Source organism: Numenius arquata, chromosome 10, assembly GCF_964106895.1.
Source record: "Numenius arquata chromosome 10, bNumArq3.hap1.1, whole genome shotgun sequence".
In the NCBI taxonomy this organism is placed as follows: domain Eukaryota; kingdom Metazoa; phylum Chordata; class Aves; order Charadriiformes; family Scolopacidae; genus Numenius; species Numenius arquata.
In genome coordinates this window covers 22822463-22838623 of record NC_133585.1, presented here as the reverse complement: position 1 = coordinate 22838623, position 16161 = coordinate 22822463, and the positions used below count along the sequence as shown (strand labels likewise).

At 58.6% G+C, this 16161-nt stretch overlaps 4 protein-coding genes across 9 annotated transcripts; 1 reads left to right on the top strand and 3 right to left on the bottom strand.

The window, feature by feature from the left end:
- Window positions 1-426: 426 nt before the first annotated feature.
- Window positions 427-834, top strand: SPRN (shadow of prion protein). Its single transcript, XM_074154973.1, has one exon. The coding sequence runs from the start codon at window positions 427-429 to the stop codon at window positions 832-834; it is 408 nt and encodes a 135-aa protein (XP_074011074.1).
- A 286-nt stretch (window positions 835-1120) lies between these two features.
- On the bottom strand, window positions 1121-4033 carry MTG1 (mitochondrial ribosome associated GTPase 1). Of its 3 annotated transcripts, none has more exons than XM_074154259.1 (11): window positions 3860-4033; window positions 3703-3767; window positions 3388-3492; window positions 3221-3301; window positions 2896-2952; window positions 2618-2708; window positions 2445-2506; window positions 2110-2206; window positions 1815-1896; window positions 1562-1674; window positions 1121-1466 (listed from the first exon to the last, which is right to left on the bottom strand). In XM_074154259.1, the coding sequence occupies exons 1-11, from the start codon at window positions 3987-3989 to the stop codon at window positions 1369-1371; spliced, it is 981 nt and encodes a 326-aa protein (XP_074010360.1). In that variant the 5' UTR covers window positions 3990-4033; the 3' UTR covers window positions 1121-1368. The 3 variants fall into 3 exon arrangements, with proteins under 3 accessions (XP_074010360.1, XP_074010361.1, XP_074010359.1); XM_074154260.1 differs by having other exon boundaries at window positions 1132-1466; window positions 2131-2206; window positions 3860-4022; XM_074154258.1 differs by having other exon boundaries at window positions 1132-1466; window positions 2445-2708; window positions 3860-4022.
- Window positions 4034-4504: 471 nt separating this feature from the next.
- On the bottom strand, window positions 4505-7409 carry PAOX (polyamine oxidase). Its single transcript, XM_074154796.1, has 7 exons — window positions 7259-7409; window positions 6445-6937; window positions 6166-6365; window positions 5710-5965; window positions 5392-5504; window positions 5137-5294; window positions 4505-4676 (listed from the first exon to the last, which is right to left on the bottom strand). The coding sequence occupies exons 1-7, from the start codon at window positions 7407-7409 to the stop codon at window positions 4536-4538; spliced, it is 1512 nt and encodes a 503-aa protein (XP_074010897.1). The 3' UTR covers window positions 4505-4535.
- A 1662-nt stretch (window positions 7410-9071) lies between these two features.
- On the bottom strand, window positions 9072-15830 carry LOC141469202 (lysosomal acid lipase/cholesteryl ester hydrolase-like). Of its 4 annotated transcripts, XM_074154602.1 has the most exons (10): window positions 15726-15773; window positions 14549-14666; window positions 13730-13928; window positions 12715-12824; window positions 11868-12006; window positions 11482-11520; window positions 11105-11201; window positions 10581-10652; window positions 9435-9500; window positions 9072-9305 (listed from the first exon to the last, which is right to left on the bottom strand). In XM_074154602.1, exons 1-10 carry the CDS (start codon window positions 15732-15734, stop codon window positions 9072-9074), a joined length of 1083 nt encoding a protein of 360 aa, XP_074010703.1. In that variant the 5' UTR covers window positions 15735-15773. The 4 variants fall into 4 exon arrangements, with proteins under 4 accessions (XP_074010703.1, XP_074010701.1, XP_074010705.1 ...); XM_074154600.1 differs by lacking the exon at window positions 11482-11520 and having other exon boundaries at window positions 11105-11251; window positions 11861-12006; window positions 15726-15830; XM_074154604.1 differs by lacking the exon at window positions 11482-11520 and having other exon boundaries at window positions 11105-11209; window positions 11861-12006.
- Window positions 15831-16161: the final 331 nt, after the last annotated feature.

Genomic DNA, 16161 nt, shown 5'->3' with positions numbered 1-16161 from the left:
GCGCCGTGGGGCGGGACCGCGGGCCGAGGGGTGGGGAGGTGTGTGCGCGCGCGTGCGTGTGCTTCCCCCGCGTGGGCGTCGTGACCCGCTCCCTCTCCCCCCCGCCCCGCGCGGGGGGTGGCGCGGGGGGAAGGTGGGAGCGCGGCCGGGGAGGAGCGGGAGCGGAGCTGAGCCGGCGGCAGCCCCGGGCCCGGTGAGCCCCGCAGCGGGGGCGGCCTGCGCGGTGCGTCTGTGCGTGCGTGTGTGTGTGGGGGGGTGATCGCGCCCCGCGGCCGAGCTCACGCGTGGGGACCGCGCGTGCGTGGGGCCGGCGGAGGGAGGCGGGCGTGCGGGGCCGCGCCGCGCCCACACGTGTCCCGGCCCCGCGGGCTGAGCGCCGGTGCGCTCTCTCTCCCTCCCGCCCGCAGGTGCGGCCAAGCGGCGGCGATGCGGCGGAGCGCGGCGGCGTGCTGGGCGCTGCTGCTGCTGGCCGCCGCCTTCTGCGACACGGTGGCCGGCAAGGGGGGCCGCGGTGGCGCCCGCGGGGCCGCCCGCGGCGGGGTCGCCCGCGGGGCCGCCCGCGGGCGGGTGAAAGCGGCAGTGCCCCGGTACGGCTCGGCCGGGGCGGCCCTGCGGGTGGCGGGGGCGGCGGCGGCGGGAGCGGCGGCCGGCGTGGCGGCGGAGGCGGCCCTGCGGCGGGCCCGGCTGGCCGGCGAGCTGGAAGCGGGTGACGGCGGCAGCTATCGCGACGGCAACTGGACGGGCAGCGCCTGGGCTTCCGCCGCAACGGCCCAGGTCCTGCTGGGCTGGGCCCTGCCCTGGCTCTTTCCCCTGGCTGCCATCCTCCGCCACTGACTGGGGCAGGGGAACCTGACTGTGCCTGGTGCAGCTACCGATGGGACCTACCGGTCGCCTCCCCCACCCTGGGCTAGCAGTGGCTCCCAGTGCTGTGCCCACCCTGTGCCCAGCTCACCCCGTTACCCACTGCCACTGGGGCAGGACCCTGGAGGAAGCCCCTCAACCACCTTCCCCCCATCCCCATGCCAGACCCCGCTGGCTCGGGCACCCCCGGCTCGGCCACTCCTCGGTACGGAGGGTCTTGCAGCATTCAGAGGACAAGGAGAGGGCAATAAAGGTGGATGGAAAGCAAGTGTGGCTGGATGTGGGGCTTGAGATGAGGACATCGGGCCAGCCATTGCCCTGGCACCCTGCCCACAGAGATTTTATTTGGAGATGGTCGTCCCAGAGGGCATCTCCTCCATCTCCCCACCATGGAGAGCTGTCACCCTGCACGGTGACACCACAGAACAGACACAGATCACACCCTGACAGGGTGTCCCCAGCCTGCATGGCTGCAGGCAGCTGCGCCTGTCCCCAAGGGGACAGATGTCAGTCCAGCGTTACCCTGCCCAGGCGTCCCGCTCGGAAATCCCGCAGGAACTCGTAGGCAGCGGCCGGGTAGTCGAGTGTTGTCACATTGACGTTCCCTGGTGGTGGGGTATGGAAGGAGGTATCAGCAGAACCAGAAGCAGCCCTGGGACCCCAAAAGCCGCCCCAGGATTTCCCCTCAACAGGTGCTCACCCGTGCCTGTCAGCACCTTCACTTTCTGTGTCCTGCCCCGGGCGAGGGCCACGCACTTCAGCACGGGCTCGATGGTGTTGCAGGCCCTGGCCAGCCCATAATGCTGCACGTACCTGCCAAAGGAGATGGCTTACATGCTGCTGGCATGGCTTTCCCTCCCCCAGTTCCCTAGGGATGTTTCCTCTGCAACCCACTTGGGACCACAGGCCACAGACGCAGCCCAGGGCCTTCTCCAATTCCCACGCTGGCTCACCTGAACTGCTGCTGCTTGTTCAGGGTGTACAGGAGGTAGTCGGCCATGACATCCTCCCCCACCAGGTGGTCACGGATGGCTCCTGGAAAAGAGGATCCAAACCCCAGCTTCTCCCAGCCCTGCTCCAAGCCCTGGCCACCCCTCCCTGCTGTCAATGTGCCACCCATGGTAACCCAGGCAGCACACAGGGGAGGCTGCGAGCAGCAGACTCCCAACCCAGCCTCAGGTAACCAGCCCAGACAGGGCTGGAAGCCACATTTGGGGACTTGCCCCCCAGCCACAGCCTCCCCCTCACCACACAGCGCCAGCTTCATGCCTGTCTCCACGTCCCCCAGCTTGGGGGGTAGCACACCAGGAGTGTCGACCAGGTACATCAGGGGCTTCTCACAGACCTGGGATATGGGGGAGATAGGGCTGTTATGATGTACAGCTTGGTAAAGCACAGTAGACTCTGACATGGCTAACAAGCCAGACGTTGAGCTCTTTCATTAAGGCCTGTCTGGAAAGGGGACCCAAGCAACCCTTTGAGATCAGCTCTGCGTGCCTCAAGGATTTCCAGAGCTCCTGCCAGAGGATACAGGGAGGCAGAGGCCAGCACCTACTCAGCTGGCCGTGCTGCAGGGACGTTACCTGGATTCTGGTCAGCACTGCTTTGGTGACACCTGGCTCGCCACCGACTGCAGTGGCTTTTCCTTTTGGAGAAAGGAGAAACACAGTCAGAGAAGCAAGTGGCTGTGCCCTGCTGCCTGCTCCAGGGCTGCGCCAGCGGCTCCTCCCCGAGCCCAGGCACCATGGAGAAATACCCTTTTTGAGGTGCAGCCTCCGCAGGGAGTTTATGAGCGAGGATTTCCCCACATTGGGCACTCCAATCACCAGGATGTTGTACTCAGTGCTCTGCAAATGAGGAGGATGCAGGCAGGGGACAGATGGTTATTGGCTACCGACTCCAGGAGAAATAGGCAGCCGCAACAGCAAAACAGCCTGGCACTTGCCAGCATTTCTGATGTGCATGCACGCAGCCTCGTCCCTCCAGCTGGAGAGGTGACCCACAGATGTCTGCAGCCTCACTACTGTGTCTCACCTCAGCCCTGTGGTAGCGTGGGCTGTCACCCAACAGCTTGGCAGCCAGGGGAATAATCTGCAAAGAAACACAGGAGAAAGGCTGTAACTGTGGCTCTTGCACCTGGGCTGCCAGCAGCCACTCACTCAGAGGACGCTGTGCCAGGAGGATGAGCAAAATGGCCAAGCAGAGGAAGGGGTGCCTTGAGCAAGCTGGGAACGAAGATCGTGCTGGACCAGCCAGCATCACCTTCCCACAGTGGGGTACTGAGGCCTCTCCATAGGGCTAGGAGATCAGCTGCCAGCAGCGAGAAGCAGGGCTGGGCACAGGGCTGCTGGCCCATTACCTTCTTGATGTTGCCATCGCGCTGGCAGTCAGTGAAGACGACATGCGAGCATCCCTGCTGCTTCAGGTGCTCCAAGACTGTCTGAAGGGGACAGGCAGAGGCGCTGCTGACACCTGCAACCTGCGGGCCCCCAGTCAGCCAGCCCAGCCTCCAGCCCGGGCGCTCACCGGCTGCTGGCGAGGATCAGCCAGATCCATCTTGTTCAGTACTAGGATGTGCGGGCGGACGCCCAGCGCCTCTTGCAGCATGGGGTTACAGCCCGACAGTGGAATGTGAGTGCCGCTAAGGAGAATGATGTGCACTGGTGTGAAAGCCGGTATTGGGGGGCACGGCGGAGTTTATGGGGCTGGTGCAGAGCTGGAGTGGGGTACGGGACCGGGAGAAGGGGAGGCCTGGAGAGAAACGGAGCAACTGGGGAAGGGGGAACCGGTGCTGCCCCCAGGGAAGGGGAGGGGGGGATGAAGAGCCGTGCCAGAGGATATGCGAGCGTCGCGCACCTCGATGAGGCAGTCGGCGCGCCGCAGGGAGGCCCTCATCTGCCGCAGGCCTGGAACACAGCGCCGGGTGAGCGCGGCGGCGGGAGCGGGGGGGGGATTGTCAGCCCGCCCCGCTCCGCTCCGCTCCGCTCCCACCCCTCACCTTTCGCCATGTGCCCCGGGAACCAGGAGGCCACATCGCGACCACCGAAATCGAAGCGCTCCCGGAAGCCGCCGAGCGCTAGCCCGGGCCCGCTCGCCGCCGCCCGCAGCGCTGCAGCCCACCCTCTCATGGCGGCGGCGGCGCCCGCGCCCCTTCATGCGTCACATCCGGCGCGAGGGGCGGGGAGGTGGAGCGTGACTCAGCGCGGTCTCTACGGGTGGGTGGGGCCACGCCGCGGGGGCGGGGCGCTCCCCTCAGCGGCCGCAGCTGACACCGCCTCCTCAGCGCCATGGCGGAGGCGCGGCCTGCGGGGCCGACGGGGGGTCCGACGGTGCGTTCAGGCGGCACGGGGGGAACCGGGCCCCGCGGGGGGACGGGGCCCGGCACCCCCTGTGCCGCGGGAGCTGGTCCCCAAGCTGCTCCCCAGCCACCCCCAGCGCCTCAGCCCACCTCGGAGCCAGGCCCGACGCAGGCCCCGCTGGACGACACCCGCTTCCTGATCGCCAGCACCAACTGGTACTAATGGCACTTCACCATTTTCCCCGACGGACCCCAGCCGAGAAGCCGCATCCATCTCCTCCATGGAGAGAGAGAAGCCTCTGCCTCCCTCGTTTATTTCTCAATAAAGAAGGCTGACCAGCAGCAATCTGTGAAGCATGGGTTTTATTTTCCCGCCTTAAACCTGAGGAGCAGGATCGGGTGCTTTGAAGAGCTGGTTGAGCCGCTCAGCCTCCCGCCAGCCTGACAGCAGGGCCCCGTGGGTGGTGGAGTAGAAGGTGCGGTGGGTGGCCTCACCGGCAAAGAGGAGCTGCAGAGGCTGTGGGCAAGACAGGAGGTGAGCACTGGGGGCGTGCTGCCTCCCCTGCCCCAGTGAGGACACCAGGTCATGCTAAACCAGCCTCATCTCTCTGCTCTTTTGCACCGCACGGATGCATGACCCACTCTGCAGCCTTGTAGAGACCAAGGAGCGGGCACCTTCCCTTTCTTAGAGACTCACCCCCTGCCATGAGGATGCTGGAAAGTAGTTGGAAGGAGCTATATGTCCCCAAATTTATGAAAATGGCATCCCCTCCACCCCCATGGAGCTCAGCAGGAAGAGTCAAGGGGTGTTGGTTGCTGATCTGAGCATCAGTGACCCCCTGAATGGAGCAGGAGTGGGAAATGCCACCTCCCTGTGCTCCTCAAGGCCTGAGGTGCCCTGTCCATCTGTCCCCATGCCCAGGGGATCCCACTCACGTGGATCCCCCACGTGATCCCCCATCACGTAAAGCAATTACCCTGGGGTCCTCGGGGTCCTCAGGCAGGGGCTGAGCCAGCGCGTCGATGTCATCCCCCGAGCTGCCAATGGCCACGTAGCTGTAGGAGCCCCGGGTGTAGGGAGCGCTGTGCCACTGGGACCTGAGCACCCTCCTGGGAGCGGGCAGGTGCGGATTCCCTGCCGGTGTGGATTTTGGTGGGGATCTAGAAATCCAGGGGCACGTTTCCCTAGGTGGGGGGTGTTGGGGTGATGAGGGCAGCAGAGGCGGTGGTACCTGTCAGTGTGCGGAGGAGGTGTGTCATGGTGCCAAGAACCTCTTCATCACTCAGCGTCTCCATGTACTCTGACTCCTTCCCTGCGATGAAGCCGCAGAGGACGTGCCCGTGCCTGGGGAGGAAACACGGGGCTGAGAGCTGCCTGCTGCCCTCCCGCTGCTCACCAGGCATTGTCCTCTCCCTGCCTCATGGGCCACCAGTGACCCAGAGAAGATCTTGAAGCTCCAGATATGACCAACATACTCCTTCACATTGCCCAGATGTCCAAACACCCCTAAATCATGATGCCACCTTTGCTGACGGCCCTGGCCACATACTGATCTGGTGGTTGGAGGATCACAAAGCCGATGAGCTTCTTGAACCAGTTGGCTTCCAGGTTGGTGCTGGGCTCCTCCAGGGGCGACTCATCCTCCCACACCACTTCAAGGAGCTGCTGCTGGGGATCCCAGAAAGGCTTCTCAAACTCCAGGAAGATCTTGTTGTTGGTGCCAAAACCCAGGCGGCGAATGGCCTCAGCTTTCTGCTGGGGCAAGGGAGGCTGGAAGAAGTCCTGGTGGCGTTCCTTGAGGAAACCTGCAGGCACAAGGTCGGGCAGCTCTGTTCACCGGGCTCCTAAATAGGGTCTGAGATACTTCTCCCCTTCCCAAATGCCTTCCCAGCCGAGGAATCCCAGTGGGAGAGGGGAGGCTAAGAAGAGGTTTGGGCAAGTCCCTGCCCTTCATCTGCCCATCTCCAACTGTTTGGAGGGGACAGGCAGGTGTTGGTGTCCTCACCCAGTGGGACAGTGATGATGACGTGGTCAGCGAGGAAGGCGTCTCCATCCTCACACTCCACGCGGACAGGGAAATCCCTGGTCTTGTCCCCTTCCTCGCAGAAGGACCCTCTCCACCGGATGGTCCTCACTGGCTTGTTGAGCAGGACGGTGCCCTCCGGCAGAGCCGACAGCATGCGATCAGGCAAGCTGCTGTAGCCACTGTGGGAGCAGGTGCTGCTGGGGAGGGGTTGCCCTCCAAACCCCTTTTCTTTGCCCCCCTCCAGAGTCCCATGCTTACCCTGGGAAGGTGCAGTCCAGGCCGGGCAGGGAGACGTACTCCCCGAAGGGCTCCAGGGCCACCAGGTCCATGCTGTGGGTCCCGCTGATGCAACACTCCAGCTTGAGGCAGGTGGCAAGGATGGCCAGCTGGAGCCGCTGGGCGTCCTCACGGCCCCCCCCCAAAGTGGAGACCCTCTGGGTGATCTCTCCCCGCAGGTACTGCCCCACACTGGGGGCTGGCAGCTCCTCGGCCCCCCGAAAAGCCCGGGCGGAGTCCAGTAGGGTGTCAAAGAGGTGGTGGACTTCGCTCACTGCTGTGGGGCTCAGCACCTTCCCTGAGCTGCCATAGGTGACGGAGGGCAGTGGGGGGTGGCCTCCCACCTCCGCCTGCTGGTTCTCCTCCCGAGCGGCCTCCGGGCCCAGCAGGCCGTAGCTGGTGGCCAGCCGGAAGATGGGGTTGCCCGGTGAGGGGCCGTGGATCCAGTGGGCCCCCATCTCTGCCAGCCCCAACGCTGTGGGGAGGGGAGGAGAGGGTCACCCCAAGGCGCGGCAGGTCCCCCCAACCCCATGTGCCCCTACAAAGCCAGCGGGACCCGCCCCTGCCCCGGTCTCCCCAGCCCATGGCCAGCTCCGGCTTTGACCCACTGCACCCAGGGGACCGAAGGCCGCCAGCCCCGCATCCATCCCACTCAGGGCTAGCACCATGGGGGCAGTTCGGGTGCCACTCCCCCATCCTGCTCCGGCGCACCCACACCCCCGACCGGACACCTTCCCCGGTGCAGCCCCCCTGCCCCCCAGTGCAGCGCCCCCTCCCGATGCCGCCCCCCCCGTACCGAAGGGGCGGGTGCAGACACGGCCCCCGATGCGGCCCGCCGCCTCCAGCAGGCGGAGGGACCCGTGCCCGCCCAGCCGCTGGGCTGCCCCCAGCCCCGCCAGCCCTGCGCCCACCGCAACCACCCGCCGCCCCACGCCGCCGCCCTCCATGGTGCCCGGTACGGCCCGGCACGGCCCCGCCCACCGTCCAAAGCCCCGCCCTCCTCCCCGCCCCTCCGCAAGCCCCGCCCCCGGAGCCTGGAGGAGAAGCCGCCGTGGATGCTCGGTCGGTTTCTCATGGTGGGTCGGTGGCTTCAGTGAGCGGGACCGATCACCGGGTTGTAGGTGGAGGGGTGGGAAAAGGGGACATTTCCCGGGGCGCGGGGACACTCCCGGGGCCACCTCACCGCCCTCCTTCTCTCCCCGTCCCGCACCGGTAGCTGCTCAGCTCCGTGGCCGGACGGCCCGGAAAGGTGGAGGAGCCGCTGGATGCCTCCGTCCGGCCCATCAGCCAGGCTGGCCTGGCTGTACGTGTGCCCGGTAGCACCGGGGGAACTGCCGGTGGCCCCCCAGGCAGGCTGCTGCCCTCAAGGTCCAGCCCCAGAGCTCCTGCTTGCTGGTGATTTCCCAGCCGTTGTGGGCACCGGTAAAGGTCTCCAACCCCGAGGCTGCTGGTGGTTCTTTGCTGGCGATTGATGGTTCCTGCCCCGGTGCTGCCTGGGGAATGCCCCTGCCTCCTGCCCACCCTGGCGGTGCTGAGGTGCCAGTACTGGGATGCTCCCGGCTGGGCAGCACCCACCATGCCACCCTGCGCTCCTGGCCAGCTGCAGCTGGGGTCACCCCACCAGCGTTGATCTCTGCCGGCCTCTGATACCAGGCAGTCCCCCTGGAAAATATTTACATGCAAGGAAGAGGCGGGGTGTCAGAGCTGCAGCACAGGGTCCTGGAATCCCCTTTGAGCATTTATTTTGGAGGGGTTTTCCCCACATCTGGGTAGGACTGCATGGAGGAAGTGGTGCACACTGCCATGGGACACCAGCCTGGCAGCAGCTTCATGGGGGGACAGTGGCCCTGTGACCTGGCCCCGGGGTATTTGGGACCACCACCTCCCAGGGATGGAGGATGGGTATTCCCAGCGTGTTGGTGCTGAGCCATGCAGCCATCCCCAGGGACCTCCTGGGACTAAATGGTGCAGGAAAGTGCCCGGTTTGGCCCAGCTGAGTCCTGACCAGCTTCCTGGAGACCCTCCACCTTCCTGGGGACCTATCTGGGGGAAGAAGGTTTCCCTACATCCAACCTGACTCTGCCTGGGCTATGATCTGAGGCCCCTCATTGCATCACCTGGGAAGGGTTTGACCCTTCATCCCTGTCTATGTGGCAATCAGGGGCTGTTTTCAGACCCCCCCTCACCTCCCTGTGGCCTCACCCAACAAGCCCAGTTCCCTCCCATCTCCTTGGGGGATGGGTGCTCTAATCCCCGACCCACTTGGCAGCCAACCGTGGGGTCATGGCAGGGTCTCTGCGTCCTTCTCATGCAGCCCAGGACATGGGTCCACCATCACCTGGGGGCCCTTCCAGCAGGGCTGCTTGGGCTTCTGCCTGCCCTGAGGCCTCAGTTGATCCCAGCACAGTGCCACTGGTCCTTAAGGAGCTCCCAAGCAAGGAGGAAGACAGACCCTGATGACCAAGGAATCTGGGGGAAGCACCATCACCACAAGCATGTCAGGCCAGCAGGAAGGAGGGGACAGCAGGGGATGTCCCACCACCTCCCTCCACTGTCCCTGCTGAGGGAGAGGGGCCAGGCCATCAGCATATCCCTGGGGAGCCGCCGCTCTACTGGGACTCCTCCATCAGCTTCAGGATGCTGCTGTAGAGGCGCCCAGGAGCATCCAAGCCCCAGATGAAGTCCCAGTGGTTCCAGTCAGGGATGTGGCCATAGGTGACGAGGTGGGTGATACGGGACAGCAGCAGGCGTACATCTCTCCAGTCAGCTGCCCAGTCCTCCCCCCCTGACCACACCGCAGTGGGCACGGGCATCTCCTCCACCCGGTAGAAGGGAGGTGTCTCCTGGAGGGACAGAGAGGGCTCTGAGGAACCATTGCTTTGGCCAAACCCTACAAGCCAGCTCATTCCTGCATCACCCAGGACGGTCCCCTCACATCTCCAGCAACCAGCACTGCTGCTGCAGCCTCCTACCTGATGGTACACAGCTAGGTTTTCGCTGCTGTAGTCAAAGGCTTTGAATTCTCCTGATTTCATCACCTGGGAGAAGAGGACAGATCTGCACCAGGAGGCCAGTGAGCACCGCTGCATGGGTCCGGCGTCTCCTGGCCTACTCAAGGGACCACATCACGAGAGGGTGTTCGCACAGGTTGTTGCAGGAGGAGGTGGCATCCCTACAAAGTCAGGCTTTCCACCTTTTTTAACAGGGTAATGCTTTAACCTCCAGCTCCGTGCCTGTCCCCAGCTACGGGCTGACAAACCAAGGTGTTGCATGACTCCTTGGCTGCCCCAGTGCAATGCTTGTGCCTCTGAAAACCTGCTCATCACCAGCAGCACTGTGTATGCAGGATGCTGCCGGAGGAATTCATGTTGGTTAGCTTTCCTTCAACAGCTGGATCATCCTTACCTTCTTGTGACACTTGGGCCTCAGTACAGAGACACCAGCGAGCCAAGTTATTCTAAAAGTTACTTCTATGCTAGGGGCAGAAGCTCGGATGTCTGCACAATAGTTCCATTGATTTTAAAGACCTTTTTTGCCTTCCCCATTGCCTATAATTTGGCTCTGCAAGGAGACACCAGGGTGGCAGTCTCCAGCCTGGCCCTGTTTCCAGCAGAGCCAGTGCTGCAGTGGGTTTCTCAGACTGGCAGAGTCCAGCCCTGGTGTCTCCAGGACTCCTTTGGGCAGGGGGACATACCATTGGATCCCCCTTCACCTCCTCGTCTCCAGCTGAGCAGGCCCAGCTCCCCCAGCCTCTCCTCATATGCCCTGGCCTCCACCCACCATCACCATGGGCTCACATCACCTGGGCTCACTGTGCCTTGGGGATCCCTGGGGGCCCCAATCTGGTCCCAGCATCCAACTGTGGCCTTCCTATCCCTTCCCTTGTCCTGCCTGGCACAGCCCAGCATGCACACCCCGGTGTCTCTTGGTTCCTAAAGGGACTGGGGCAGCTCATCCTGCATCCAGCGCCTCTTCTGTACACCTAATTTGTTACTTTTACTTTTTCACAGGCTGCTAAGGTCCAAGATCCCTGACCTCTCACACCTGCCCTGGACACACCAGACTCTCGGTGAAGGTACCATCCCACAGGTGAAACACCTGCATTTCAGAGAACCTACCTGGGCCCAGTGTATCATGTTTTTGACAGATGTTCCATCTGGGTAGTGGGATGTGTACACATCCAGCCGTGTCTGCAAGGAAACATATTCAAGCTATCATTGCTTCCCAATGGACAGGAGCGAGGACAGTAGTTGCCAGATGATGCATTTCCCAAAACAGCCACTAATGAGTCACACTGTCTAGAGTTGAGTGAGGTTTAGGAATATAATTTTCATTAAAAATCAATTGCTCCAAGACAGATCCAGGGGGAGAATGAATGATGAAGGATGAGGCACCCCTAGCTCCTGTGGATACCTCATCTGGGCTCAGGGACTCTGCTCAAGGCCTTAGCGACTACTCCTGGTCATCTAGATGCTGCTTTAGCAGACTTGATGTAGGGTGAGCAGGAGCAGGGGCTGCACCCCAGGGGTGCTGGTGGGAGGTACAACTGGTCACAGTGGCAGGCAGCCCTAACTCAGAGATGCTATCAAGTGTCACCTAGCTCTGGATCCCTCTCTCCCACACGGGGTGGTGGCACACCCACCATGTTGAGGTTTTTCTCATTGTAGCCACCCAGCAGAAAGAGAAGATTGGCACAGGGCTTGTGCAGCAGTGGATGCCTGCAGAGCTCAGGGAGAAACCTCCACAGCTTCCTCATCCGCAGTGAGGCGTCTGTTCTGCCAAGCAGAAGCTGCAGAAGCAAAGGGCAAGGTTGTTTCCTTGCGTTTCCCTTGCATCCCCTTGGACTGCCTCCCCCAACCAGCCCCCAGCTGGCATCCCCGTGAGCTGTCCCACCAGCTGGGCGGTGAGGGGATGTGTGGCACAGGGTGCCTACAAAAGTCAAACCCTCTCCTCCTTCACTCCTGCCTCGCTGGGATGTGTACAGCTTATGGCAGGAGGTGGTACTGATCAAATGCACACCAGGAAAATAAATATTCGGGACTCTTCTCTTTCCCCCCGCTTTCCTCAAGTGTTGGATTCATTTCTCATTGTCATTAAACTCAATACAGTAAAGCTGCTCATTTCCAGGTGGTCTGTGCAGGAATTCAACGAGTTCCCCCATAGAAATACCAGTTCCAACACCTGAAGATCCTGCAGATGTAAGGGAGGCATACACTCAACAAAGTGACCATGCAGGAGTGCACCAGTGCATCTGCACCTCAATTGTGTCTGTGCTTATAAATTAGTGGGAATTAACTCTTTTCTGCTGCATTGAATAGCCCTATGGACTGTGTCTGGGCACAACCCCTTTTCTAGCACCAGTGTGTTCAGGGGAGGAGAGCATGGAGTAGTCCCCTACCTGAAACATCTTGAATTGCCTGTCCAGAAGGAAGGACATTTTCATGATGGGACTTCTGGCGTGCTTGATTGTCAGTACTGGAGCCAGGGCAAAAAACATTTTGATTTTCTGAGCCAGTTCTGGCATGGATGAAAATGCAATGAACGCTGAGAAAACAGAAAAACAATCTAAGACTCGGTCGATCTTTCTTCAGGTGCTTACTCCAAGGGTTCACACAGATCTGCTTAGCTGGAATTATCTCCAATTAGAAATCTGGGATCTCTTGCCACCTTTCTGCTTAACATTAGTGCTAGAGATGTCCAAAAGGAGACAATGCCTTCATTCCTACGGCTAGAAGTGGTGGATGAGGCACTTCAATGAGTACCACTGATGGAAAGTCCTGCCCCATTTACCAGGTGATGTGAGCAGTACTGTCATCTTCCATCAACCTCTACTAAAGAGTATCATTGTCACAGAGGTTATCTCATACCCATGGTGGCCCAGCTGGTCAAAAGAAGCACCATGCATTTCATCAGAAAGCAGAAGCTGTGACCTCCATGTAAATGCCTTTGGTTTTGACGCGGAACACTACAATTTGGTTTTCTAGGCTGAATTATAGTTGCTGTAATTGCAGTGAGGAGCTTCACAGGTCACCAGGAGCTTTCTTACTACCCTAGGAGCATGCTGGTCCTCCCAGATGCCTTGTATGGAAAGCATGGCTGCTGTGGGACTTCTCACTGTGAGAGACCTTCTACCAATTGTGCCTGCTTGGCAGCCCACAAAGATGGGACCTCTCTGCTTTCTGCTTATGAACACCAAAACTAATGTTTTCAAGGTGGTCCAGGCAATGTGATGTGCAACCACTTCTAACACACCGATTGTGCAGCCCTGGGAGTAGCCAATGTAATATATCTGCTTCTGCCCAGTCTTCTGCAGAACAAAGTCGATCATGGCTGGGAGGTCGTACATTGCCATTTCGTGAAAGCTGCAACACAGGAACAGTACATTGGTTATAAGGTAACAACAGGAGAGCAAACTTACCTGGGAATTTTGGTTGCCTTGCATTGCTCGGATGCTGAAGGGCTTAATATCTGGGGCTGATTTTCCAGGAGAAAATTCCTATGAGCTAGGTGAAACTGCACAGGGTCTGAAGGCATCCCTTCTGTCATGGTCTCATCCTTCCCCGAAATGGCTTCGTCCTCCCATAGCCACGGCTACCAGTAAAGAAACTGTACAGAGCCTGGCCAGCTGTGCATTCAAGCGCAATACGCAGCAGCTCTGCAGACCCAGAGCTGACTCTCGTCAGGATTACAGCACTAACTCTGCTCCTAGAGATGCTCTTTGCTAAAATGGAATGGAGCACCAGTTCTTGCCCATGTGCCTTTTAGTGCAACATGGTGGAATGCAGACCTACTTCATTAGCTTTTTTTTACTGGAAGCATATTTATGAGCTTGGGAAATCCAGGAGTGCTCTCTGAAGATCAACTCAGAGCAGCAGCGGCAGTTTAAAATGCTGCTCTTGGCGAGAAGGTTTCTGCAGACCATGTCTAGAAGGGGAGGTTGCAATGACACTTTTAGACACCTTGCTGGTGGTGGGGCTTGGCTAGGGTCCCCACAGAGGCCACAAGATAGGGCTGATGTCTCTGCAGGATGAGTGTCCTGCTCCTGGCAGGGCCGGGCAGCTGCAGGGAGGTGTTGGCACCATGTCAGCAGACATGTCTTCTCAGGTACATCCAACCTCCCTGGGCGCATCACTGGGAGGTCTGGGGGAGGCCATACCTGGGGGTTAGGTGCTCTGGCTTGCCTGCTTGGAGGCACCCACCTCTGCCTAGAGGTTAGTGACAGTGCCTAGAGAAGCTTGCCATGCGTTTATAATCCACTGCAACCCACCTGAAATCCCAGAATTCGGCCTGGTCAGCTGAAAGGTGCTGGTGTCTCTGGGACCAGCTTGTCCCCCTGCTGTTTCCCAGCCAGACGTCATAGCCGGAGTCTGCTAGTATGAAGCCAAGGCTGTTGTTAGCCAGATTTTGCACCCAGTGGCTCCCTTCTCCAAATAACCCGTGCTGGAGAAACACGACTGGCTTGGCCTCTAGATGTGAAGGAAACAGCACGTTTCATTGAACTGAATTTGTCTACTCACCCCAAATTCAGGCCAAAAAAGCCTCTTTCTTGCACCGCTAGAGGACATACAATGTGCATTTTAATGACATCTCTTGTGAAGAAATCCTTGCCATAGTCATCTTGTGGTTGTCACCCTCATTGTCTCAGGCTGAAGGGCTGCAGATGTCCCTCCTGAGCCTTTCAGACTCCCACGTGCTCAGCACTGTGACCACTGATAACAACCATGTGAAAGCTCAGATGTACAGGCTCATCCCTGAGATCGTTCAGCCCCCAAAGGCACAAATTTGTGGGGAAAAAATTAAACAAGGAGCTCTCTTAAGATATGCCTGCACCCTCTGAGCCTTAAAACCAAGTCTCTGCTTGATATGAAAGGCAGTGGCTGTGCTGCATGTATGCTTTCCTATGCTGGCTGTTAAAGCCTTGACTGTAACTTGGAGAAGTGCCATGGTTTTGGTAGTTTTGCTTTAACAATAAATACTCCCCTGGCCTGGTAAGGTTCATCCCTTCACCTGCTCATAATGTAAAGGGGGGGGTGTGTTTTGGGCTTTTTTTTTTTTTTCCTGGCTTCCTTGTGAAATAGAGCTATACCTCCATTCCTAGGATTTTCTCTCCCATGAGGAATTCTGTTCAGGCTGACGTAGTAGCCATCGTGAGTCAGTACTTCATACTCCTCACTGAGGTACCCTCTGTGGCAGATTATTTGGCTCTGGGGAAAGAAAAACTCAGGTAGAAAGCTTTCTGTAGCTGAGGTGCTCATTTGACTCAAAGAGTACCTCCCTCATCCTCTGGGATGCCTTTGCAAAACTGAAATGCTGCGGCAGCCTGGGACATTGCTTTGCCCGGCATGTCTCTGGATCAGCTGAGGACTTTTCTGAGAGAGGATGGTCTGTCTGGATCCCACACCTGCCCCAGTGAGATGCCCAGGGGATGCTCTTGGGATCCTCTCCAAGAAGAGATGCTCATCCGTGGGTTCACGCCAGTGGAGCCAGGGGGGAGCCAGTGGTACCAGGGCTCCCCTGCAGCATTTGCCTTTGAAATGCTTCCAAAACCAAAGATTGAAATGAAAAGGATTTACTGACAGCTGACACCGGTGGCAGGACATGTCATGTCACGCTCTGAGCCGGTGCATGGGGCAGATAGACAGCAAGGCATATTGAACCTGCCAAGCTGGACTGACTGGAAGGGCAATAAGACAAGCCCTGTAGGATTTGTTGCAGGGCTCCTGAGGCTCTGCCTGAGCTTTATTTATGCTGAAAACTCCACAGATTGGGAAGTTTCGGTCTGGTAAAATCCTGTGATCCTTGCCTACACGTCGCTGTATAGTTACTTTGTCACACATTTGATGGAAGAGATTAATTTCAGCAATTTTATTGCCCATGTCTTGGGATCATCTAAACCCACTTTTAGAGACTTTCAGGACTGGCCTGGACATGACCCCAAGAAGCCTGCTGCAGCTGAAAGAGAGGACCCACACACAGCTTTCTACCCTCCAGGAAGATGTCTGATCAAATCCAGGCTGGGGTTACTCCCTTTTCTAACTGACTTGCTGATAATTGCACTTAATGCTACTGGGAGGAAGAGGACTCCTTCAGGAAGCAGTGCTTGTTAATGATTGTATGGAGGTAACGTCATATCACACTGCTCAACAAAACCAGCACATGTGGTGACCTGAGCCCCCTCCACATACATACCCTCCATCCCTCTCTCCCACAGCTAAACGTCCATAAACTTTCAGAGAGAGTGGAAATTCAAACTTTTGACTTACAACATTCATGAAAGTCTCAGGATTTATAACCTTTTTCTGCTGGATGGCATCTGCTGAGTTCGTAGGTGCTTGTATCAAAACCAGGATTGCAATAAACAGCCACATCTTGTGTCTGTGTGAAATAATAAATATTATTACTATTATAGTTATTATAATAAACAATATTGTTATGAATGTCTGTTTCTACTTGGTTATGGTGGGTTAAGTTCTTTATGTATCTGAAGAGCATATATCATGGTCTGGGCTAGGGAAGCAGAGGAGTCTCCCAATTCCACCTTCCATTACAGTCCACACATGGGTCTTCATACTCCTCCATACAGACTGGATCTGGTACTAGGCAAGACCCATTTCTGTTTTTTTAACAGTAAAAAGAAGAAAAACAGCTTTCTAATGCAAGAACTAAAGTGATAGAAAATGCCATCAGGCCAATTGTTAC